The sequence below is a fragment of the Cladophialophora bantiana genome (assembly GCF_000835475.1).
Source record: "Cladophialophora bantiana CBS 173.52 unplaced genomic scaffold supercont1.11, whole genome shotgun sequence".
NCBI classification, from domain to species: domain Eukaryota; kingdom Fungi; phylum Ascomycota; class Eurotiomycetes; order Chaetothyriales; family Herpotrichiellaceae; genus Cladophialophora; species Cladophialophora bantiana.
In genome coordinates this window covers 371,071-396,816 of record NW_015971585.1, presented here as the reverse complement: position 1 = coordinate 396,816, position 25,746 = coordinate 371,071, and the positions used below count along the sequence as shown (strand labels likewise).

Here is a 25,746-nt window from a genome sequence, read left to right as displayed (position 1 = left end):
TACCCCTTCGATTCTGACACTGCTACGGTTGGTATGAAGTGTTTAACTCGGCTGGATCACTGGTGTCTTTGGGACCGGTGCGAGTAGTGGCTCCATCAGGCTACATGATACTGTATCCTCCTCCAGAGCCCAGCCCAATGGAAGGATCGAAGCCGCCTATCATTATCCTGTTAGGGGTCAAACGCTATCGTCATACTAGTCGAATCATACTGGTCGGATCAACCCCCACAAGCTCATGCTGCCGGTTGGGTCAAAACCCATCAATCCCATTGCCATGTCGTTCATCATGGGGCTCATATTGATACCCATCATGCCCTTGCCCATGCCTATCCCTCCAGTAGGATCTATGCCCATCATGCCTCCGAATGGATTCATCCCCATCGCACCGGCGGGATACCCAAGGAGACTCATTAGCGTGTACGGGTCATAGCCCGCAAACATCTGCGTCGCTTGGTCCTGGTCCATGCTCTGCACCTGCGGGGTCCAGCCGTCGCCTAACCACATGCCCAGCCCCATGCCTGACCCCGTCCCTGTGCCAGCTGCGGCTCCCTGCCCCATCATGTTGTTGTTATTGTTGTTACTCCCCCACCGGGACCAAGCCGGAGCCGGTTGATGAGCCGCCGACGGTCTCCGCCAGTAATTCCGTAGAAACTGATCCATCATCTGCCGCTGCTGGGGCGTGGCCGTCCCATTCGGCGCGTACGTCTTTTGCATCCGGCGCCAGAACTCGAGCTGCCGCATGTATGCCGCATGTATGCCGCTTGGTATGGACTGTAGACTGTCGACGGCGCCGGCGTTATTGCCCGTCTTCTGGGGTACGGCACGACTTGGAGCCGGTTCGTGCTTTACATATGCATGTATGACGTTTTGCGATATGATATGTAGGAGAATATTGGGCCAAGGGGGATGAGGCGCGTGGAGATCATGGATGGATGTTGGGAGTTTAGGGGAAGGAGCAGGATCAAAAACCAAAAAGTGATGACTGCAATAAGTCTGTTTCCCTCTTCTTCGGCGGTCTAGAGGAAAGAGGTTGAGAGACAGAGCAGAGGAAAGGAGATAAAATCAAATAGGCCAAATACCGCGCCTGGACCTGGGAGGGTGGTTCAAACCAAAGATTCTGGGCTTAGACCTCTCTTCGACCTGGGGCTGCTGCCGAGAAGCTGGACAAAAAGGCTGCTTCGTATGCGACCGCCCGTTAGATACGTTGTCTCGCGAGTTGAGTGAGGGTTTTTTTGGCCATCCTTTTAGATTCGGCCTCATGTAAGCAGGACCTGTCACCTATAAACGAAATCAATATCACGAGCAGCATTTGGAAAGGAAGTTGGGAAAAGGAAGCACGAATTGGGTTAGATATGCAGTACTACTGAAATCGCCCATCCGTTCTAGTTCTCCGGGTGGATAAAAGCAATCGGTTCTCTAACTGTGGCGGAAATGGTGGAGTTGCGTAAACAAGCTTCTTTATTATGCGGAATCCTTGTATTCCCGCCAGGAGGAAGGGAGTAATGGAGACTCTATACCGCTCTCTGGTGATCTCTGACCTTTTCGAATAAATGTTCCTCGCGAGTGGCGCTGATGAAAACGACTTCTCTGGCATGGCCAACGACGATTGGTTTGTGAAGCGCTCCTCCAACAAATGGTTTGATATGTTCCCTCCGGGCTGCTTCTGCATTGACGACAAGCCAATCGAACACTCTTTGACCGGCAGCACACAGCATCACCCGCACGAAAGGATGAAAGGACGTCGAAGGGGTGTAATATTCCTGTCACTGGCTGCATGAGCTACCAAGGCTTCGACTCTGGTCTAGACTCAGAGACCGGTTCGGACAATACGAGGTATGAGACTTCGAATCCGCGTCCAGCTGAGTGATTGGTTTCTCAGAGCAAACGCCACCAATCCACCAGCGGTGCTTCAAACCAAACGCCCTCCAACAAGGCTAGCCCAAGCCCTTATTTTAGCCGGATAAGGCTGAATCTTCGATCTAGATTTCACCGGAGCCGTTCTTGGATAATCCTTCGATCTTCCAATGGATACCTATCGTTGTCGATGAAGACCTGCACTGCATAGATTTGACGATACTAGTTTCACGGTCTGCCTCATGGACGCCTCTGTTGGACTGATCGGAGGGAAATTTTATGATTGAAACCCACATGAAAGGAGACGCCCGAGTGTAGGTAGTCAGACCCAGACTCATCGGATAGACTACTTCACTGGAGAAGCAAGGGCCTGTTCCTTCAGGAGCGTGGTTATTCTGGGCCTATAAGCGATATCGATCCAAGACATCGCCTACTCGATTTCATCTCAACCTGACCAACAATGGACCCAAGGAGCGTCATTGGGAAAATTGTCTTTGCGGTTCGAGGACAAGTCTGCCCCTTCAGCATGAAGGACTGTACGTCTAAGGGTCTGTTCTCGGGATCTCTCGTGTCTTGCTGAGCACGACGGGTCCGTATTTTTGGTATCGTCAAGTCGGTGTTCACGATAGCAGATACCCAGGACTTTCAGAAGATGAATAAATTTCGGTGGTTAGTTGATGACATGGTGTCCTGCTATTGTAGCGTCAGCTGCAACGTTATTGTCGGCCTGAGCACTGCCAATATTGAAAGCCAAGCCGCATTTCGATGGCGGGAAACATGATGACCCCAACTGATTCCAATGTGGAGCTCGTTACCAATTGGTTCGAAGACATGTTCGGCATCAAGATTTACTTCTGGGAAATAAACATCTGGGCAACGAATGGTAGTCCGAGGAAAGCACGGAAGAAGGCCGAAGGCCCGCGCCTCCGTACCTGATGGGCCCTTCATCGAAGAAAGAAACAGGCGCCTCGGTATTGGTCCTGCTTCTTCCTCTCGAGCGAGCACGTCATCGCCATATTGAGATTATGAGCTCAAGAACGAGGCAAGAAGCTCCTTACCCCTCCCGCGGCATCTTCTGGCCCTATCGTTCATGTAATTCATGAGAATCCCGCATTTCTTGGATCTTGAGCAGAGATTTTGGTCTGGCAGTACCCAGTAGCAGTGTTCCAGTCCCAAGCGACCGAGTAAAGAGAGCACACTACAAGGCGCACAGCCAACATGTCCGCGATCCAGAAGAATGTTGAATCAGCCTCCGAGGCATACCCCTCCTTGTTCACGCAGGGGCATCTTGCTCTTCCGCCAGCCAAGAAATATCTTGTGTTGACTTGCATGGATGCTCGAATCGATCCCGCGCAAGCATTCGGTATTAACCTTGGAGATGCTCATGTGATTCGGAATGTGAGACACTCATGGTTCAATGATAATTGTCTTGTACCATCAACAGACGCACAATGAAGTGGGCGACGGTGAACATGAGAGCTAATGCTCTTGATAAGCCGGGGAGTCCGCGCACGATGCATTGCGGAGTATCGTCATATCAGAGTAGCTTCTGGGCACTCAAGAGATTGTCCTTGTCAAGCACACTGGATGCGGTATGCTGACATTCAAGAATGAAGATGCCCAGGGGTTGGTTGAGAAGAACCTGGGGTAGAGAGACCAAAAGTCTGAGAGAGAACCGTCAACCACAAGATGCAGATCTGATGCCTTGGCTGAGCTCAAATCCCGTCAGCTGGACTTTCTTCCCTTCTCAGACCGGGAAGGGGCGGTAAGGAAGGACGTGCAGTATCTCAGCGATAGCAAGCTGGTGCCAAACAACATTACCATCAGCGGCTGGATTTATCAGGTAGAGACCGGCAAGACTGTTCGAGTTGCCTGAATCCCGTCGTGACGCACCAGTAAAAGCCACAGAATCGGAGAATCGACAATTGTTTCGACGAATTGGGCAACGCATGAGGCGACAGTGCTCACACTCGCCATCTCTATGGAGTTGAGATATTTCCAGGAATACTCTTTACTTGCAAGCCTCACACTCCTTTCCTTCGCGAGAATGTCGAGATGCGTATTATGAAAATTTCATGTGGATGGCGCCAAGATTCGAGAGGGAAGGAATTTAGAGCGGTCAAACGTAGGCTCGGGCCAACTTTTATTCCGTTGTCGCTTACCAGGAGGAAAATGATTCCTTCACGAACTTCGTACCTGCAATTCCAGCATCGCAGGAACCCATCTTGGCTGGAACCCTCTTGGCCGGGTCCTTCCGGAGGATTCTGCTCGTGTTCGCAAGTAATATTCATCCAGAACATACAGGATCATGTGCATGTATATATACGGAGAATCCTGGTTCCGGCCGAAAGACATTTTGCAAGGTGTCGCCAGATTCTGGGCCCAAGTGCCGAATTAGGCCACTTTACTTGCAGCGAATGGCGACGAGGGTGTTGCACGATCGGGCGAGTGTTGACGTGGTCTTCCTGCGAGCTGCTTACCCATCGCCAATAGCCTGGATGGGATTGGTCCGTCGTTCGATTGCTTCGGGAAATCCGCCACAAGTCCATGACGGACCCCTGCGAGTACACCTGCTGCGCCTCGAACCAAGAAACTCGATGCTGGAGTTTGCATCGTTCAAAACGTCGCTCAAAATGCTCAATGTCTCTTCGAAGCCGAAAGCCTACAGGATAGAACGTTGACTCGTCCCACGACCGGCTTGAACTTCCTGCTCTACGTCGTTGAAGCGCAAGGCAACGTGTTCGCAACATAAACAGCACCTGCGCGAGTTGCTCAACGCCCTCTTGTCCAACTGGAGAACGATGGCGAACAGGACCACCGAAAAGGCTCAGGAAGAGCGCCCATCTCAGAAGTCTTCCAGTTGCGGTGGCGATGTGAAACCTGTTGAACCGCGAACCTCTGAAACTTCGACCACCACCACAACGCCTCCGGACCATCTTGCTTTGGAGCAGTTCAATGCGCTAATCTGTGGGGATGGCTGGAAAAGTCTCGACGAGCCGCCTCCATTGCCGTTCGATGTGCGACACCATACGTTGTCTGTGTCAATCTTCACGGTTTTGGTCCTTGCAGAATGTTGTTTTCTTCCGATCGCGCTGTACTACGGGCTGAGTAAAGGCACCAACATGAGATCTGGTAAGCTGCGATTGTGTGATCGACGTTCTAGACGACGGAGCAACTGACCTGCATTAATAGGGATCTACTTTGCCATCATCACAAGTTTGTTTGGCTTCGTCACTGGCTATGAATTTGGAGTTCGAAGCTGGCGGTTGATACGACCGAGTGATCAATATCGGCCATTGTTTGGCAGTCCGCGGTTTTGGGGCCTCGACAGCACCCAATACGTTCTGATGACGCCTTTCACGGTCATGACGATCATTTTGATCATTTTCAGCATTCCGCATTATCCTTCAGTCCGAGCTTTAGCGCTTCCTATGCCGGTCGGAATGATAGTGACCGGCGTGATACTGGTTGTCAACGGCTGGGCTGCTCACCATCATTGGACGTTAAGATACTTCCGGCTCAGTTCACATGTGAAGAACTCAATCTGTCCACCGCTCACATTCTGCCTGTTCGAGGACATCTGTGCTGTGGACGGAAAAGGGGGAAAGAATTTTCGCACGGCCGCCCTAGTCAGATACCATGCTTCTCCCCGTTTTCGAGCGCTGCTGATGCATTTGTTATGGTTCTGGTCCGTGCCCGCAATTGTCATTGGCGCAGTGCTAATTGTGGCGATATACCTCACTAGTGATGACATTGCCTATGGTATTGGCTGGGGCGCTCCCACGGTGTGGGCAGTCATTTGGACATGGATCACGGTCGGATGGGCGAGGAGGGCACTGGCGATTGAGAGGAAGACTTGGTCGTCAGACAGGTTGCAATCGACACAGGGATTGACATGAAACATTGAAATGTAGCGCGAAATAGTATTGGATCGCAATGACTGTTTCACTATTGGCGAGAACGCGTCACGTTTGATTTCTCGAATATCCACCGGGGTCGACCTGTCGAATCCATTCAAGTGCTCGTTGGACGTATCTGTCTTCCTTGGTCTCCATTGGTGCTGTTGTCGTTTTGTTCACCTCTGAGATCGGATACAGCACCGATTCCACTACCTCAATGGTAAGCGCCCGAGCTTCGCCTGCCTTCTTGAGACATAGTTCAAGGTCTCCAAGATACATGCCTTCGGCAGATTCGTCGATAAGTTCAGAAATAGTACGGATTCGTTTGAGGAGCGTGTCCAAGTGAGACATTCGGCTAGCCGTGGTGGCTTGGGCTGTCGGAATCTTCTCAAGCCTTTGCTTGATGACGACGTGGATGCTTTGCGGAATGCGGTTCAAAACTTTGAGTGCTTGTTCTTTGACGCCCGCAGATATGGCGACTCGATCGCCGTTACGGTCTTCATCATTGGCGTCATCAGATTCATTGTGATCACTGTGGTTGATGCCAAACGGGTCATGGTCATCAATATCATCCTCGGGATCCCAATCTTCCAATTCCTTCACTGCATCTTTCATGAGGTCGAGCCACTGGATCGATTTCCGCACAACATATCCAGGAACGCCCTCGGCAGCCAAGGGAATGAGTTTATCGCAGTCGTCCCAGATCTTGCCAGCGGCTTCTGTAAAACCTTTCTTTTCTTTTTCCTCAAGTTCTGTTGTGGGCTTCTCAGTTTGACTCCGTACCTCTAGGAGTCGCAGGAGAATTTGCATATCACGGAGCACTGCGGCAGCCAGATTGCGGCACTCGGCAGAGAAAGACGGTATAGTCCGGTCAGGTGTCGTTAACAGCGCGGCTGTGACTAGCGAGGTGAGGATTGATTCGTTTAATGGGAGGAGACATGTGGTCACGGCGGTCGCGGTGAACGGAGCCGTAATCGCTAACAGTGACAACTTGGTCACTTGCGCTCTGAGAGTCGTCGCGGCAGCATGTAAAAGGACCAAGGGAGAAGGTGCGGTTGAGTCGCTTTCAGGCGCTTCAAACGGCGAATTTGGGGCCAGTGATGCAGCGAATCGCTGGCAAAGGACAATTGATGTCTGCAGCGTAACTGACAATGATGGCGGCGTCGCAGAAGCCATGTTTCTCGTCTCCTTGAGAGGCAAAGGACTTGACATCAGAGGATGAGCATTTCTGTAGAGATCATTGTGCGTAACACTCCCAAATTTCTCGATGGAGGTGCGGAGAAACCTGGTGTGCCTACTGTGTAGTGGCTTGATTGGGGATCGGCTTCCTTTCCTTTTCTGCGGCACGTGACCAGAGCCCTGAAGAGCCTCGAGAGAACAAAGACCCAGCCTCGTGGCTATCACAGTATTACTGTACCCCGTGCTCCGCTACCCGAAATAAAAGCGGATACCAGAGTCTGGCCTGAAATATATATTTCAGACAGCTCGATTACGTCGACGCTGCCGCTATGCAGAATATAAATAACACTGTAGGACGAAGGTCAGAGTACGACCATTATTAAGGTAAACAATATATTTGCTGTGAACGAGGGGCGTCTTCGATCCAATAGTGCATCACTCTACTTTGTCAGACTGTGCCACTTACTTTTGAATCCAGCCCACCAGGTATCAGCCTCGCCAGGCATGCCATCCTTAGTACGAGGTAGTCGGTCTCTCGTAGGGGATTACCCAATACATCTTTCTAGTACCGCCTATCCCTGCTTTTGAGAGACATCGGCAGTTTCAACCCTGATATGAGCTTCACAGCAGACCGTATTGCTGGAGCTGGGCCACGAAAGTGGCTGACTGGCATTTGTTTGACTAGTCATTCCGGGTTCGGGTGATCACTCATGTGCTCGGGTATGGTACCCGCCTTCGAAAGCCAGGGAACCAGAGCCTGTTCGTATCATCTGCAAGAACGGATACCAATACTTGAGGAATGCCTGCATGGGTGCTCCGATGATGTTAGAGATGATCAATATCTACCTTCCACGTGTGGCGAGGCAGAATCGAAGTCAGCCTGGAGGCCGGCTGGACTCCAGATATTACTTAACACATGTATGCTAAATGCTAACTAGGCTAGAGGTATCTAACTCTAAACGTCAAGCTTTCGAGGGGAAAGGATCCTTCCTCGCCTACGGCATTGGCACTTTACGCTTTTCGGCCCATTTTGCGAACATCGACAGATGAAATTTCTTCATCATCTTTCTGTTCTAGGTGCCACCAGCACAGCTAAGGCAGGCAAACAAGGTGATGAGAGATAATTGCCATGTTCAGAAACAAAAGTTGGGTCGACGGCCATTTGTCCAAAGTCATGGCACTCGAGTTCCTCGCGACACCCATGGCGGTTGAACCTGCAAGGCAGAATCCCGTCACGTATTCGGATTTGCCTTAAAGAGAATGACTGAGATTGGGCGCTTCTTTTGGCGATGTCGAAAACCCATCTTCCTATGTGGATGAAGACAACTTCTGTCGACTACATAAACGGCAGCCCAGGCAAACTTCCTACGCCCGCAACAGCCATGATTTTCTTTGAAATTCCTGGTCTCATAAGTCTATCTTACGCCTGAATTGCACCTTTCCACAATGAGCCCTCCTCAATCTTGGGCTTCTCTCATGGCGTCCTTGCTGCTTCTCGCCTCTCTGCACCAAGCTCTTGCTGGCCCTGCTACATATTGCAAACCAGTTCCTTCGTCAATAAACTGGCCTGCACAGTCCGCATGGCAAGAGCTGAATAAGACGGTGTCTGGCAAGCTTTTTGCGGACGTCCCTCCTGGATCTGTCTGTCATCCGGAAAGTGCATTGTTCAACAACGCCACATGTGCCTTTGTTCTTTCCCAATGGACCGACTCGAACTTTCATGCTAACAACCCCATCTCCGTTGACTACAACGACGATGGATGTCTGCCGTCACCTCTGGCACCTTGTTCGGCGGCTGCTTACCCGTCATATGTTATACACGCCACCAACGCCTCTGATGTACAGGCAGCAGTGAAATTTGCCTCAAACACAGGAGTGCGATTGATAGTCAAAGGAACTGGTCACGATCTCCTGTCCAGGTGAGAATGGCAGAGTTTTCCCAATATCATGATACTGATTGATATACCCGGTAGGTCCTCTGGTGGACAGTCTTTGTCTATCTGGACCCACAAAATTGTGGGTATCTCAGTGAACACCAGTGATACCCGAGCTCTGCCTTATGGTGGAGTTGGCTCAGTCAAGATTGCTGCTGGATCAAGGATGTTCGAAGTTTACCAAGCAGTAGCAAAACACAACCTTACAGTTATTGCAGGCGGTGATATGTCAGTTGGTATCGGCGGATGGGTCCTTGGAGGTGGCCATTCCCCAATAAGCTCTACATATGGACTCGGAGCCGATCAAGTTCTTGAAATAGAAGTTGTCACTCCAGACGGCAAATTTCTCACCGTCAACGAAAAGTCACATCCTGATTTGTTCTGGGCTATGCGAGGGGTAAGCATGGCTTTGAAATATCCCGCAGAGAATTCTGACCAAAGTCACAGGGAGGAGGCTCGACTTTCGGTGTTCTCATCAGCGTTACCATGAAGGTATATCCGACGCTTCCTGGTAGCCTTACGATATTTTGGTTCAACACAACCAGCAACAGCGACACTTTTTGGTCGATTTCTACTTATTTTACGTCGCAAGTGCCCAAATTATCCGACAAAGGAGCCAACGGCTATCACTATTTCATACCATATTATGCTTCAAATCCTCCCAATCAAGCCGGCATGATTTTCGGTGGATACTTCTTCCCAAACAAAACACCAGCACAGGCAACCATTATCATGGACCCGGTTATTACCAAGATCAACACTACAAATTGGGGTGACGAGGTCTTTGTTTCAAATTACACCATTCCAATCTCGGATTTCACCAAATTCTGGATGACTAACCAGCCTGAGGCTGTTGGACCATCAGAGCGTTTGGGTTCACGTCTTCTGACCCGTGGCGCTCTTACGGGCAACCAAACGTCACTGAATAATGCTCTACGCGTGGCCTCAAATGGCACCTGGACACTACTTAACCATCTTGTTGCCGGCCAAGGTGTTCGAAATGCTAAAATCCCAGGTGGAAACAACTCAGTATGTCCCGCGTGGCGAAACAATACCTATATTCATTTCGGTAAGTACATAATCTCCTTGTACGACCCGGGCGCTTCGTACTGACCACAGTCCGTCTTCCCCTAAAGTTACCTACCGAAATTGGACGCCCTTGAACCAAACCCAAAAGACCTCTGTAACGAACGAACTACGCAACAGCGCTATCGAAGCCTTGCGCGTCCTCGATCCGTATACTGGTGCATATGTCAACGAAGCTGACCCAACTGAGCCCAATTGGCAAACCACCTTCTGGGGCTCCAACTACCCGCGACTCTTGGCTCTAAAGAAGCAATACGATCCCAAGGGCATATTCTGGTGTAAGCCGTGCGTAGGTAACGAGCTGTGGAATGTCACAGGCGCTTCTCCAACGCAAGATGGAATCGGCGAGAATGGCGGTATGATCTGTAGGGGCCAATAAGGCTGAAGAGACATCAAGCAAACCAGATTTTGACTCTCACCGTCCTTTGTAGTTCCTCATTCCAAAGTTCTCTCGCGCCTTGGCGGTTCTGGCACTTCCACGGGCGAATATCCCGCCAACTTGTTTCATTACCACTTGCCCCAGAAATAAAAACAAACCTAAGTGTGGGAGTTGGCAAGAATTTTTGGGATCTCAAGCAACACCTATCGATGACGACTATGCCTAGTCACTGTACAATTCTCATGAGCACTGGAGCAGATGAATCGGCGGTTACCAGTGTGGTGTCATCAGTGGCTGGGCCTTTCAGCAGAACTATCCTTTAGGTAAGAATATTGGCAAAGTTGCGGGGTCGGGAGCCTGCCAATCCCTCATCAATCTCCCTTCTGATTGTCCAAAGGAACTACTTGAGGAGCTTCTGCGGCTATCGCAGATATATGAGCGTCCTGCCAACGTGCAAGGGATCATTACTGTGCTACATCAGCAGCTGAAGCGGTGTTTCCCCCCATGAATATCACGAAGAGAACTCGGGTTACACGGGCATGCGACAAGTGTCGGCGGAGGAAATCAAAATGCAATGGCGACCAACCATGTTCCCTATGTACTGTGGACGGCCTTGGTATGCGCCATCTAGGATCTGTCACAAGGCGAACTTTACTCACTGAACAAAACTGATAGAGTGTACGTATGAATACTCGTCGAACAGATGGAGAATACCTGGACGAACCCACCATGAGGAACTTCAAATCAAGTCTCGGAGGCTAGAGCACCTTTTACAATTCCTTTTCCCTGATCATGATCTAGACGATCCAAATATCCATGTTACCCTAAGAAAGGAGCTTCTGGCTGGTGGGAATTCTGGCTCAGTCGGATCAGGCGATACAGGACTGTCCTTCTCAGAACATCCAGCTCGAAGAGCCAATCAAGACGATGAAGATTCTCTGGAGACAATTCTTACAGCCACTGGCCGGCTCTGCCTCGATGATGGAGGTAGATGGCGCTACCATGGTCATTCATCAGGTCCAGTCTTTCTTCAAGGTCTTGGAGAACGTTTTGTGGAACAAGGTGTCAGAAACGCTGAAGTTGGTGCGGTGTTCACTCCCCTCCAGAGCGTTCCGTGGTCTCCCAAAAGTCCATCTCCACCTCCTGGACCAGGAATCGCTCTACTATTGCCGCCGAAGGGAACGGCACAGAAACTTGTCGATTGCGCTCTTGGTCACGGGTGTGCGGTCCTTTCGTTCATCCACCGACCCACATTCAGTCAACTATTTGACTGGGTGTACGAGACAGAACCCGAGAACTACGGCATCCAAGACGCCAGGCCTCGTGCGTTGGTGTACTCAGTGCTGGGCTTAGGTTGCCTCTTTCTGAGAAGCAAATCTGTTGATTTGAGTTCTACAATTGCAATTCATGAAGGGTATGTTCCTCGAGCGAGATCAGTATTGGGGCTGCTGCTTACCGATGAAGAACAAAATATTTGGCGGCCGCCAGGAGTCTTATTGACATCTCTGACTGTCGCGAGCTCATCTCTCTTCAAGCACTGTTGTGCGTGACATATATCTTACACTGTTCAGGAAAGATGTCTGTGTGTCATTCATACATCGCCGCCGCGGTAGCCGCGTCGCTACAAATAGGCCTGCACCGGTCTTTATCAAGTGTTCTCGATCCAGTGGAGCAGGAAACTCGTAAACGTGTCTTCTGGGCTGTGCGAAATATGGAGACATATATCTGTGCAATTCTAGGCTTGCCTCCGGCGATCAACGAAGAAGACATCGACCAAGAGATGCCTCAAGAAGTGGACGACATGTGCATTGCACCGTATGGAATCATGGCTTGCCAGGTGCAGCAACTGCCGGCAATGACAGCTGTAAACGCACATACTAGGCTCGTTCAGATCTTCGCTAAGATCTTGAGATACGTATACCCTGTGCGTCATGGGAGTGTTGGCCTAGCCAACGGTGCCAACCGACCCGGTGAATACCGAGTGAGCTACAGAAGAGTGTGTGAGGTTGAGCACGAGCTAAAACTGTGGTGGGTAAACCTACCATGGGAGCTCTCGAATGACAACAACAGAATTCTAAAGCCTCTTAGGTAAGCGCATAAGTTCAAGAGTCCTACGATATTGTCCTCTGGTTACTGGCCAGTGCTAAAGTACAAGATGCATTGGTTTAGGATTCAAAGAGAGCTTCTGTCCATCGCATACGCACACGCGCGACTGATCCTCTACCGGCCCTTTTTGCTGAACTTCTCTCATCATACGATGAGAAATCAGTCGGATGTACGAGCCTATACCTATGCAATGGCATGCTTATATGCCAGTCACGACGTGATCATTGGTATGAAAAACATGAAGAAAGTGGATATGCTTAATGGACCTTACTGGTTTACAATATATTCTACGTTCTTCGCCGTTACCTCGTTGATCTCCTACGCCTGGGAACGGGCCCGAGACGAAGGCGTTTCTGGGGTTCTCAGAGATGCTGAAATCGGTCGAGATATTCTATCCGAGTTGGGCCAACGAAGCATAGCGGCCGCAAGATGCAGCAAAGCGCTGGAGGTAAGAATATACGACACCCTCATAGACACATTTTCTAATGACTATAATCGCTGTAGGTGCTATTCGAGGTCCTTGGTAAGAAACTATGCGAGAATGGAGAAGCCAGAGGAAGAATGAGTGAAGCTGCAGAGCCGGTGACTATGTGTACAGGCCCAGAAGGGGTGACAGAGAACGTTGTCCACGACTATCATCCAAGACCAGAGCTTACAGGCTTCACCGGGATGGGCCAACTAAACTCAGTATATTACCCAGGAGCTTCTAGGCACGAGGAATGCTCGTCAAGCTCAAATTTTTATCCACACGACGCTGGCGCAACTACTCCTGGAAGCAGTTTCACGCCTGCAAGAGACTTTAGCTTCGAGGCCGCTCAGCTACACCCACCCTCTTACATGGATTCTCCTATGCCCACTGCTCCTCGAATCAGCTTTCCACATCCTTCGAGTGCGAATCCCCAAACGCCCTACTCTCCTCAGGAACAGAAACAGCTATTTTTTTCCGATTCCACAGCTGCGTTTCCGGTAGATGAGAGCGCAGCCGCGGAGGAAGTTGATTTCACGATCGGCTCCGGTCCCTCTCTTAATCCGGCCACTTGGCCCGCGTTCGACCTCAGCAGAGTCGAAAACAGTGGCTGGGGGGGAGGTTTCCTTGGACAACTTTCCAGGGCGCCCCTCCATAGAGCCGTTCACGGGGCAAGTTGGACGAAACCCAACGATGCGAGATAGTGACGTTGCTGACGAGCAGGGTTTCGGCGAAGCTGGGGCACCATGGCAGAGGAGATGTCAACCTGAAGGAGACGTTTAGGTTAATAGAATGGACACCGGTTTCCGTTGCTGTGAGTGAGCGGCGGATAACTTTCCAGTATGACGAAGTGAAGAGCAGAAAGAGGAAGTGAGACTAGGAATAATGGAAGATACGGTGGACAGCCACCGCGAAAGGCATATGAGCAGCTACAAATATTGAAATTCTCCCCAAGCTGACTGACCAGACCAGTTATCCGTCGAAGATGGTCGCACGTTCGTCTTAGTGGAACTCTAGTAGTTCGACTTCAACAAAACAATGAGGGAGCGCTCAGATATCGCTGGGAACAAAGCATTTGCTGCATCCGGGGAATACTGTTTCGGGTGCGTTATTTTTATGTGCCAAGGTCCAGCTGACTCTTGAGACAAAGACAAATGTAAACCAGGCGACTTGAGATGATGGTGCAATAATGGAAGATGCGAACCGCGGCCTGATGCCATGCCCACACAGGGCCTGTGGACAACTCCACTCCAAAAATGACCACTTCCCGTTTGTTCCGCGCAAAGGTGCCATGCAGATACTGGCTTGTTAGCTCTGTAGTCTCTTCCCCGCATATGTCATGGTCACCTTAGATCGAACTCAAAGTAGGAACTCTAGGGTTTCGGAAGAGGATGTGCGGCGAGTTTCTTCCAGGAAGTCTACTGGCTCGAATCAAGGCGCGCGGGGAGCCTGTTTCCTGGCAGCTTCCAAGGCGGAATACGCCTAGATAGTTCGATGCACAGAGCTCCAGCCATCCTTTCCGGGGACCATATGAACGGTCCAAATGGACCGGAGAAGTCCATGTCTATGCTTGCCCGAAACATTCTTGACAATCTCACAACTCTTTGGGGAACAAATGCTACGGTCTGGCCTCACCTTATCGATGGAAGTGACATTTCTCAACGGGCTCACCATTAATGCAAGCAAAGATCCCTACTTTCTGGGTGATGCAGGGATTGATGGCTATATCTCTGTGACGGGGCCGACAGATGTCGGATTCGAAACTTTCAAAATCTCACTGGAGGGTTCGTTAAGCTCCTTCAGAATGCATTGAGCTACTTACAGAACCAGGTGTCTTGGTCAATACCATCCGTTGCTTGGACTGGTATTCCGACACCCTCCTTCAGAGGGCACAAAAAGTACAGTTGGCACATTTATGAAATTGCCTCGCCTTCGGGTGCTGATCTCGGTCACAGCTCTTGCAGCTAGACGATGTCAAGAGAGCCACAGATTTCATCGGGACTGAGGAGCAAAGAAAGAGCACACCAAAATGTTTCTTCCATTTCGACATACCCAAGAACCTGCAATCTGAACTTTTAGGGCAGAATCTTGGATTCCTTCGAGATCTGCCGGCTTCTCTCCCTCGTTTCGAGACAGGAAAAAGGCATCCAGTGCTGCAGCCGCGTTGTCAGGGGGAATGTAATGTTTCTTACACCCTCTGTGTACAGGCTCTCAGCCAAGACAATGTTTTGCGCAGCTGCACCCGTTCTATCAAGATCATCCCTACCCTGGATGTCCCGCCGCCCGTTTGTGTTGCTGATTTTCCCGACGAGTACTCTTTGGCCAGGTCCAAAGGTCCACGACTATGGTTTCCGGGTGTTTGTCGCACAGGAGGTTTACAGATCGAAGCCGATCAACCTGCCCCTCTTGTTTTAGGTCAGCTCACCGATGGTCTCGTCTTTTCAACTTCTTTATGCTTGATGGAGATGCCTGGTTCGACGAGGAGCTTGCGAGAAGAGCCCAGGGATAAGGTCAACGGTCGTTGCACTGGATCTTTGATCTTCTCGACTTTTATATCCAATGATCCGCGTGAGAGTGTTCCGACACTGAGAGATCTTTCATCTTCGAGGACACTATGTCGCAATTACGGAGTTTGCGATAGGGTCAAAGCTGTGGTACAGTTCTCAAAATGGAGCAAAGTTCCTTATACATTACGCGGTGGGTGTACGCAGCAGCAGAACTTGGCCTTCATCCATCTAATAAGTGGCATAGGAGAAAACGGCACCTCGGAAATGACAACACAATGGAAAGGAGAAGCTCAGTTGACTCTCAGATTTGCGCCACTGAGGTATCCAATTCCAAGTTTCGAGTCCTCCTTGGTTTCTCGCCGATACAAAGTCGATCTACACATCCGCATCGCCGCACCATACCGCTGCACCTTCCGACTTGCTTTACCCGTTCAGATACTCTACAGCGCAGACAACCGTCAGATGCTCAGAAGACTTCTCGAAACAGATTGCCCTCCGTATATTGCATAGGTCGCCATTGCATATCAATACTACTTGCCATAACGAGGAAGGTAAAACCACTCTCGCGCCAAGAGAACAACGTAGTCAACTATTTTTGGTCGAAGCAGAGCCCAAGGAGGACGAGTCCAGCATCTCAGCTCACATTTTTTTTTTTTTATCTGACAACACACAAAACCCGCGAAATGATTGCAAAGCGGAGTAGTAATCTCATGGCCTGTGTATATGGTAGCATCTACGGAAATTTTCGACGTGTTTTAAACGGAGGCCTTGATTGATATCGAATTCTACGAACGACGAGTTACTAGTAACGTCTTGCAAAGACATCAAACATTTTGGAAGTCTATGTATCTCGATACTTGGCGAAAGGAAAGGGTGTATCTCCTACCCAATTTCTCGATCAACGGGATCCTGATGACAATCCACTCTGCGGCTTCTGCAGACTTTGGCCCTCTTCTATTTCTACAGTATATCGCTTTGCTCGGCCTCTTGCTGTCGGTCAAGCGCCAGGAGTGGGGAAAATTGTTGCAAGGCTCCAACTGATTTCCGCTACGTACTCACCCCCCGATCAATTACCTCAGGTCACAAGCTTGTATAGGCGGCAAGGAGGAGATGTTGTCTGGTACAAACGGTTCTCAGACGTCCGCGGATGTAATGGAGCCATCAAAAACGTACTGATTACACACTCCCCCACCAGATACTCTCAATTCCAAATTCTTCCCCCCTCCATCCCTCTCCTTGTGACCCTTCAGTTGTTGAAGCCGTCTTGTGACTCGAGCAGCCTCCGCGGAAGGAAACTCGATTTCTAGTCCAACATGGCCCTGGTCGATTTTCCTCGATACGAGCTGAAAAGGCGGAGTTGCGTACTGGCTAGTTGGCTAGCGAGAGTCAATGCCGGACGGATCGAGGTACCGCGGAAATCGGACATATTTCGAGACGTAAGCAAAAGGGAAATCCCCCCAGTTTTCCAAGGGCCGCAGGATGCGAATTACATGATGCCCACCAACTTTGGAATCGGTTTGCGACACAGACGCTAGACCTGGCGGAGTCGTGACTGCGATGTGTCAGGTCCAGTGGATATATCTCCGTGGCGGTCAACCTGTACCGTTATGTGGTGTGTGTGTTGTGGTGTTCAGCGCCAATGGGGGTGTTTCGACGAACTAACCGCCCCCACTTCGTCGGTTCATCGAGAGCGACAGAGGGTCGCACCTCGCGTTGGTACGCTCTGGCTAGGGGTCCAATACAGCCTGACTTCGATTCGTCGGTCTCGTAATGAAGATGCGCCGAATACTTTCCTTTAGGCAGCGTCGACCGGTAGATGTGCGATTGCTGGACTTTCGCCATGCTAGTTCCGCTATCAAAGTAGGAAGTTGAGCCCGGTGCCCCTCGAGACCTTGCCCGTGCTGTGAGACTACCTGCACGTTGACGACTTTGGTGCTAGCTGCAATGGGGGTACGCGTTCACGGCTCGAGGTTCGGGCGACACTGCCCCGCGCTGCCGCATACCAACCCCCCACCCCCCCATTCCGACCGAAGAAACCATGTAGGCCATCCACCCAACCACACGGGGTGACCTACGGACAGACTCCATTACCAGGGGCGGCAAGACTGGGGTATAAACCATCAGGTGAACTGCTGATCGACAGAGCGGATCTTGATGTGAACTCGCCAGACAGATGTGGTCAAATACTACCATCGTAGACTGCGAGGAAATGCCATGAGACATTGATGAGATCCCGAGCAGATAGTGCAGGTCGGCGTGAAGGGCCGGGTGCAAGGAGCGACGTAGAGGATCAAGGATGGCTTCCAGTTGACTGGGCACAGGATGGAGCCATCCTCCCCGAGAAAATCATCTTCTGCATCTGACCCCTTGCCACCCCTTGCAGAGGAATCTTCAATCAAGACAAATGCATTGAGCTCTATTCTCTCGGCATCGACCTGTCAGATCTGCGAATCGTGACTTTCAGCGTTTTCATGCGTCCTTGCCCTTCAACATCCCCCGCGTGTATCACGAGATCTTTTCAAGGTAATGCCGACGGACTCAAGCTGTAGACTTGGTACAGATGACCGAGATGAACTTTGATCTGATCCCGGACGTCAGATTCAGAAAGGAGATTCAACAGCGGAGGCATAGAGCTTCGATGAGCGGTAGTCGCACCTCCAGTCCGCGTGTGAACATCTTAGGGCCTCGTGTCCATAGGATCTTTGTCATGTCCACCCATCTTCTGTCCGGAATCTGGACTGAGGATTTGGCCTGTTCTTAGAATTTCTCTTTGACAGCGGGCCGACAATGGTTCCTGCGGCTTCCCCCGTCTCCTCAGACCACCTTACTGGTCAGCAATGACTTCGAAGGTCGTGCCTATGGTTGCCAGACAAGCCACGAGGCGTTGATGTCGTTCTGGCCCTGCCTTCGAACTAGGAACTTCGCACAGCCTTAGATACAGTACCCAGCTTTAGCCGCATATTTTATCCTTGGCTTGTGCGTCGCCACAAGGCGGTTGAACCGGGTTTTCGGCATTCAGGCCATAAAATGAGTTTAATAAAATTTACACACATAAAAGACAGATGTTGTTAATAAGCGTGCTGTTATCATTCTTGAATCCTTACACTATCTAGAGTACCTCGTAGTTTCGGACGGCAATCTTTGTCACTAATCTTCTCGGCGCCAAGAAGGATGTCGTATCGCAAGGACCAGGAGAAGGAAGAGGAATAAGAGAGAAGCACCGTAATGGTGGGTTGGTTTGTAATAGCACTGAGTGTTGGCTAGGTATCTCGTATCTATTTGGTTAGTGGGCTGTCTCTGGAGAGAAAACAGAGGAGGGGCAGAGTGAGTAGACGAGCTAAGTAGCCGTGACTTGTCTCGGTTCTCAGACCCATCTGCTCAGTTGCCATAAGTGGGCGGGGCCCACTGTTTTGCGGAGCAAAACGCCTTCGCGAGAAGAACATTCTTTGAATTTTGTGATTGGCCGGCGCTTTAGCTCATAGCCTAGCCAATCAGGGCGTAGCCCCGATATCAGGTCTGAGGACTGAGACAAGCCGTGACTTGCCAAGCCGTGCCTCGGTGCACCTTCCCATCCAGCTGTGCACGTGGCGAATGATCCAACAAAACAAGTGAGACACTTTCATTTCTTGGCAACCCCCAACCACATCTACTTCCCCTAGAAATTACTACTGTGACTAGAAATATAGAGCTATGGCCAGGAAATAGAAATATCTAGTAGGTTGTCATCTGGCCTTCCAGATCGATCACACTTTGAAGCCGCCTAGGCATTTCCTCCACCCATTTATTAATGGTTTTCTGAGTCAGTCTATTCCAGCCCTCTAGCGCAACCTTCCACACTGTGTCCTCGTCCCAGTGAGCAAACTTTTTGAGATTCTCTTTAGGCGCTCGCCAGACATTCTCAATTAGTGATAGATCAGGCGAATAGGCACAGTTGAAGTAGTAATCGATGTTGTGCTTGAAATTTCCAGGTTCGAATAGGGTTAGATTGACTAGGGCCGTGTCCGCTGTCATTGTCCTCTTCCAGGATGGCGTTCGATGGCCAATTGCGATGCTCTTGTTCCAGTAACTGAATATAAACGCCTTGTGCCATCTTGCCGTTACAATTGGACGTCTGGTAGCGATATAATTGACATTTATAGTTGAAACCGATCACAGCCCAGGCGTGAACACGCTTTTCGTCCTCCTTCCGAGGCTTCTTTTTCTGACGGACACAAAAAGAGCATTGAGACTCTTCTGGACGTCGAGGAACCTAGGTCTGACCTTGCGGACCATAACCTCAGTGAACTTCGTCACTGAATAAGATATTTCGCCAATTCTCAGGCCGTGGACGGAGTGCTAGCATTCGCCGTGCAAAAGCGACTCGTTGACGAGCCAGCGATGGCGCTAATAAGATGCGTTCCCAAGTCTTACAGCGTCGATGTCGCTTCTGATTTAGATATCGTTGCAGCGTTCTACCAGAGATAGCTAGGCCAGCTTCAAGCGCTAGATCTTGCCAGGGTAATTCGCGACCATCGAAGTAATTCTACCAGAGAACGAGTTCAGCGATTCGAATATCTCGTTCAGTTAATTGTTTCTTGCGCCCACGTGTTTTAGACCGAGTCGTACTGTTTTTGAGTCGTCGAGAGTCATCGCTATGTGATGTTCGAAAGCCAGTTGCAATAGGCACACGTTCATGTTCATAAAACGGCGCCGTTGAGTGACCTCGGTGGCCTCCTGGACTAGCGAGAAATCCGAGTCTAGCATCTTGAGATCTAGTTTATATTCTCTGTCGCTGCGGAGTACTCCAGTGAGTATATGCTTTATAATCCATAATAGCCTAGTAATTGAAGAGGACAGTTAGTTTCCTGAGAGCTGTTTATTTGACCGTGTCGCTAGTAAATTAATAGGGGGTTTGTCAACGCGTGTAGACGCGCCAAGAAAAAGTGTCTCACTTTTTTGGTCGGGACCTTGCAGGGCTCAACAGGGCTTTGAGGGATATGCAGGGGTCGCCGCAATTTGAGCCAGCACCCCTGACTAGCTAGATTCGTATCAACTACTCGGTAGTATTAGTAGGAACGTTTCAGGCGTGAACTGGAACGATGAGAAAATGAATTATCCTCTAACCAAACTTTCGAATCCCCGGCCTTCTTTATTCATTCCAGCAGTAATGGCGAACGCTACCGAAGAAACAGAAAAGCGTAAACTTTTGAGAAAATATAATATATTCTTCGATCTCAACGAGCCTCAAGCTCCCGGCCCTGAAGCTTATTTTGAGGATATCAGGGCGCTCGGAGACTACAGTCTCGATCAATACCGTTCAAGTATTAATATCGAATCCAGACAAAAACCCTGGAGACAGAACATCCTCAGACGCGCCTACGTCATCAGTGCGAAGGCTCGACGATGTCTCGACGAGAATAAAAACGAGCTTAGCTGGCGTCTGAATATTGAGTCGGATATCCTCGCCCGATTCAGCATCGAGGTTGCTTGGTAAGGAGGAAGGTCACGTGAAGGGTGCGCGCAATGCTAACTGCGTGTCCCGTCCTCAATGTTGCGCCCGGCTCTGGAGATCAGAAGTGGAAGTCGCTGTGACTACAACCAACGGCATCTTAGAAAATTTGGCGACCAGGAGGGAAAATCGGACACCATGCCACTGCCCGCCGCGCAAACGAGGCGAAGACAAGTAAGTGCCCACCCAAACTGAACTCTCAAACGGATACCCTAACCGTAGTTCAGATTTGACGAAGGACTGAATCTTCTTTTTGACGATCGAGCTGATGAGGTGATTCAATACGAGGAGAAAATCCAGAAGATCCTCCAGAAAGGGATAAAGCCCGATCGTTTGATAGGGCTCAGAGTCACGACAAGATTGGACAGGATTCTGAAAGAAACCGAAGGTCCAGATGGTAACCTGGTCGGGGAATCGATCAGAACGACCCCGATTAGAGACGACAGCAGACCACTTCTATTTCCTTTCCTCCTTCTAGAGGCTAAGTCGGAAAAAAGTTCAGATGGGTTCTCTAAGATAGACTCACAGTCCGGATTTGGTCTTCGTAATTTGCTTCAGCTCCAGCGCAATCTTGAGCACGCTACAATTGAAAACCGACAATCCGGGATGAAGCCCCTTGTTTGGTACTTGGCGTATAGAGGAGAGGTATGGCGCCTTTCAGGTGCCTACGTGGAAGAAACGAACAAAGATTCTGAACCAAACTACGTGAGTTGCCCCTCAAACCATTGGACTGGGGATTAACCACATTCAGCGCATACTGCAATTGTGGGAGGGAAACATCAACTATGAAAAACATGCGCTTCAATTACTTTTGATCATTGATTACATATTCGACTGGGCGCGCGATGTATATCGCAGAGACATCATCAGTGGCTTACTGTCTTTAGCCACGAATGCCTCGCACAGTCTGGTTGCAGATACCGATGTCGGCAGCTTACACAACGATTTTCCTCCCTTTGTCGATGTCGATATCGATGAACCTACTATAGGTAACGACATCGAACAGATTGAGCCTTTCGCCGTCCCTCACTTGCTAAGATTCTTCGACCACGAAAATCTTGCGTTTCGTGATGCTAGATATATGACATACAAAGTGTGGGCTCTCCACGTTACTTTGGAAAACCTCGACCAGTTCCTAAGCAAAATGGACACCACAGAAAAGGCAAAACAACTTGCGAGGCAACTATGGAGGTCGGTACGCGGTCAAGGGACATGGTCTGTCACTGCAGACTGTCTCAACGCTGTTGAAAAGCTGTGGACGGGCCAGGATCGAGAATCACATACTTTCCAGAACCCGGAACAGCGATTTCTGGCATCCTTTGCAGTGGACTCTTACTTCACGGACGGCGGTAACCGTGGAATGGTCAGACTTGACCTGTGGAATCAGGTTCACACCCTGACATACGTTGCAATAGCCCAGGACGCGTTGCAAGCTCTAAGAGAGAGAACAAAGTTTAATCCTCGCTCTCTACATCTAGACATCGCAGATTGCCCCATGATACCTACGGAATGCGTTGTGGATCTATTCAAAAGTGTGCGATTTTCATCGGTTCGACAGTGCTTCGCAGCTGCCATTGCCAGATCTCGGCTGTCTTCTGGATCTCGACCGAGGTCACAGGGCGATCTATACAGTTTCCCAGCATGCCCAACCCGGCATGGATTGGTCCGCTACTTTACTCCGATCTTGACAACACCTCAATATTCAGGCAGTGCGAGTCCAGCAGAATTGCTTAAGAGAATATACAAGCTCTTGAAGATTGGAATGGCCGAACCGTCTGAGAGCTTTCTGCGCGTTTCCCAACAGTCCGTTAAGCACGAAACGGAAGTGACTTGCTCTAGACGAATGACTCGGTCGAGAAGAACCCGGAAAATGCTTGGGAAATCCAATGCTGTGCTTGTGAAGGGAATTGGTGCTGAAACCAAGGATGGCGAAAAACATGACCTGGCCTGGTACTGTCTTTTCGTCTTTGATACTCCTTCACCTAGTGACAATGAAATAACGGACCCGTTCGAGAAGCTGGGAGTCTTTCGGGGCACACTGCGCACATTCTTCAATGTCAGGCTGCGAGAGTGTAATTTCCGTGATACAAAGTGTGGAGGAACTGAGGAGTTACGACATAGCCTCGAGATTTTGGAACATGTCTCGACGCAATATCAGTTGATTCAGTCAATGGACACAAACATTGGTCCCGACAATGCTCCAGACTGGATTCAACAGAAATGCAAAGTCCTCGCATACCCCAGCGTCAAGTGGCCGTATACCTTTTCCGACACCATGGACGGCATCAAACAAGTCAGTGAGTCATATGGCTTCAGTCAGACTCTACATTACCTTATTGTTGCCTTTCAAACTATTCTGTCGCCTCAGAACCAGTTGTTTGAGTTCAGGGGGGAACTGGCTCTCCTCGAAGAGCGAGTAAGGAAAGATCTTCCAGTCGACTCCTCTGCATCGATCCCACTTTCCACTGTCCAGTATTACGCCGATCCGCAACTAGTCACATTCATCGAGGATACAGAAGATGACATGGAAAGACGAGCTAGTTCTTCGTCAGACACTGACAGCAGCATTGAAGTCATTGCAAGACCAACGAATCGCAAGCGACGACGAGATGAAAGGTGAATTCTCAGGTGCTCGGTTTTATGAGATGCACCACATACCACAGCGCGGACAAATTTGAGCTTGCACTCTGACTATGCCGACGACCATTTTCTAATTGTACTTCTGTTGTTCTCAGTTGTGGATTTTGTTACCCTGAGTCGGGCCATCTCCGTTTCCTCTTGATGGAGACATAAGTCATTATGTCGGATATGATCATAACGGCTTCGCTCTCATTGCCAACAATGAACGAATCTTCTATCGGGTTCATAGAGTAGGATGCCTTCATCTTTGGTGGATATGTACAGCTCGACAACTCTCATATTCATATGTAGCTTAAATGAAACACTCAACACCCTTCGAGCTTACGGAATTGCCTCGGAATTGCCTCGAATTGCCTCGAATTGCCTCGATATGATCCGCGAAAACCCGGTTCTTCATGAAGACATTCAAACCAATCCTCCATTCTCGTAGAAGAGTCCGGACAACATCTTTGCATGATAGAAGATCTTCTGGTACGGAAGATTGAGCAGACTGTATAAGCGGATCGAGTCTTTCCGCAGTTTCCTCTGCGTCTGTATAAGAGCCTAAACTAGACCTTCCTAGCTTCTTAGTGATTTTCAAGTCTTCGTTTTCTAGCTCCGGTGTTGGTCCGCGGTTATTGAATTTGTAGACGTGAACACGACTCCCTGTACCTCCTGCGTCGATCATAACCGTGTACTGATCTAAAGGCTTTGTAGCGTCGTGAGGCTTGGTACATTGTGTTGTAGTTGCCTTTGCAGGAATATGGCCCGCATTGAATCCCGCAGAGTAGCTCGAAGCGTTCTCTCTTGTGAGCAATCGAGAAAGGTAAATGATTATTGCGAGAATACTGCATATCTTCACAAAGCGTATTGGGAGACTTCGCATCTTCCAGGCCCTCTGGACGGACTTTTGCTTCGAGGATTGGCTTGTGACCGACTATTGATTCCGATCTGTTCTTTCGAAAAAGCCCGAGGGCGATGCTGTTTGCAAACGGTCGAGGGACATCGTCACTCCGAGGCGACGGCAAGGTAATGACTTGAGGAAACGCAACGACCAGGACATATGAAATTTTGGAACTCGCCGATAGAAAAAAAGAGAGGAGAATAAAGGGCATAAAAGACTCAGACATTGTTGCAGGGATGGCTCAACGTCAAAAAACCAAGATCAGATCTGGCAACAAATTGGGGAAAACCTGCGAGTAGGAACAAAACGACAACCTGACACAATCCAGATGGGGCAAAACTTCGAGGTTGGAACAGAGCACTAGTGAGTGTCTGAGGTGGCTGGAAAAGCATGCCCAACCCCGTTATTTTCAGGCTATATAGGTAGCCTACTTCGCCCTTCGAAAAGACAAGGAACAACGCTTCAACCTCTCATTCTCTGATAGTGAGGACCATTTACTGATCCCACAGAAGGTAAGGCTCATACAATTTGGGTGGAGCCTCGACACCTGTTCGGTAATTGTTCTGTTAGTGCACAGGCTTTTCTTATAGAACGGCGAGGGCGTTTTATAACGGACGCCCACGCACGCTTATTAGCACGCTTATTAACTGGCAAAACTTGACCCAGCTTAACAAGTTTATTCAGCTTTGCTCATCATCTCCCGGGAAGGTCTTCCATTCAGTGAGAAAAAGGCAAGGTCAATCTTTCAAAGTCAACCTAGCTTAAGAAAGACTGGCTAATGGCATAACCCATTTGTTCTTGTAGCAACGGTTACTTTGCCCCCTGCTTGCACCCATTGGCAAGGTGTACTGATTATCTCCGTGTTGAAGATTATCCTCTCGTGATGAATGTGGAACGCAAGAGGCTCTCGTCCATCCCAGTCTGATATACTTACCTGCTGTGAATACAGGCCGACGATATCACGAATGCATTTTCCTCATCAAGCTCGGTTTTGAAAGTAGGAAACCTCTGAGATATCTTCAAACCCATGCCCGGGTTACTAGTAACTACCATGGAAGTCGTTGTGGTGGACATGTCAAGGGAAGAGTGAAAAAATTGGGATCGCAAAGTTCGACATAGGACTCTGAAGGCGTGCAATTTTATGCAGGACGATCGAGACGACTATTCGATCGTCGGCTACTTGGGAATAATAACCCAATGTGATTGGCCATCCTTCTGGCGATGGCAATCTAGATCAACGTTTGACTTTTGAGATCCTACTATTAACTTACCGCATTGACACACTTGCCCTTTTTAGCTCGTTGCCTATTTGGGTAGTTCTCGGG

The 25,746-nt window shown here is 49.7% G+C and overlaps 7 protein-coding genes across 7 annotated transcripts; 4 read left to right on the top strand and 3 right to left on the bottom strand.

Moving 5' to 3' along the window:
* Window positions 1-204: 204 nt before the first annotated feature.
* On the bottom strand, window positions 205-741 carry Z519_07566 (uncharacterized protein; the record flags this gene model as incomplete). Its single annotated transcript, XM_016765299.1, has 1 exon — window positions 205-741. The coding sequence occupies one exon, from the start codon at window positions 739-741 to the stop codon at window positions 205-207; it is 537 nt and encodes a 178-aa protein (XP_016618268.1).
* Window positions 742-3,072: 2,331 nt separating this feature from the next.
* On the top strand, window positions 3,073-5,753 carry Z519_07565 (uncharacterized protein; the record flags this gene model as incomplete). The annotated part of the gene is made up of 5 exons (XM_016765298.1): window positions 3,073-3,252; window positions 3,401-3,501; window positions 3,550-3,697; window positions 4,611-4,986; window positions 5,047-5,753. The coding sequence occupies 5 exons, from the start codon at window positions 3,073-3,075 to the stop codon at window positions 5,751-5,753; spliced, it is 1,512 nt and encodes a 503-aa protein (XP_016618267.1).
* A 66-nt stretch (window positions 5,754-5,819) lies between these two features.
* Z519_07564 (uncharacterized protein) lies at window positions 5,820-6,929 on the bottom strand (the record flags this gene model as incomplete). Its single annotated transcript, XM_016765297.1, has 1 exon — window positions 5,820-6,929. The coding sequence occupies one exon, from the start codon at window positions 6,927-6,929 to the stop codon at window positions 5,820-5,822; it is 1,110 nt and encodes a 369-aa protein (XP_016618266.1).
* A 1,449-nt stretch (window positions 6,930-8,378) lies between these two features.
* Z519_07563 (uncharacterized protein) lies at window positions 8,379-13,607 on the top strand (the record flags this gene model as incomplete). Its single annotated transcript, XM_016765296.1, has 8 exons — window positions 8,379-8,851; window positions 8,906-9,263; window positions 9,314-9,935; window positions 10,003-10,230; window positions 11,133-11,745; window positions 11,796-12,419; window positions 12,501-12,885; window positions 12,942-13,607. 8 exons carry the CDS (start codon window positions 8,379-8,381, stop codon window positions 13,605-13,607), a joined length of 3,969 nt encoding a protein of 1,322 aa, XP_016618265.1.
* A 6,949-nt stretch (window positions 13,608-20,556) lies between these two features.
* On the top strand, window positions 20,557-20,883 carry Z519_07562 (uncharacterized protein; the record flags this gene model as incomplete). The annotated part of the gene is made up of 1 exon (XM_016765295.1): window positions 20,557-20,883. One exon carries the CDS (start codon window positions 20,557-20,559, stop codon window positions 20,881-20,883), a length of 327 nt encoding a protein of 108 aa, XP_016618264.1.
* A 54-nt stretch (window positions 20,884-20,937) lies between these two features.
* Z519_07561 (uncharacterized protein) lies at window positions 20,938-23,518 on the top strand (the record flags this gene model as incomplete). The annotated part of the gene is made up of 3 exons (XM_016765294.1): window positions 20,938-21,072; window positions 21,121-21,603; window positions 21,650-23,518. The coding sequence occupies 3 exons, from the start codon at window positions 20,938-20,940 to the stop codon at window positions 23,516-23,518; spliced, it is 2,487 nt and encodes an 828-aa protein (XP_016618263.1).
* A 312-nt stretch (window positions 23,519-23,830) lies between these two features.
* Z519_07560 (uncharacterized protein) lies at window positions 23,831-24,403 on the bottom strand (the record flags this gene model as incomplete). The annotated part of the gene is made up of 1 exon (XM_016765293.1): window positions 23,831-24,403. The coding sequence occupies one exon, from the start codon at window positions 24,401-24,403 to the stop codon at window positions 23,831-23,833; it is 573 nt and encodes a 190-aa protein (XP_016618262.1).
* Between the last annotated feature and the right edge of the window lie 1,343 nt (window positions 24,404-25,746).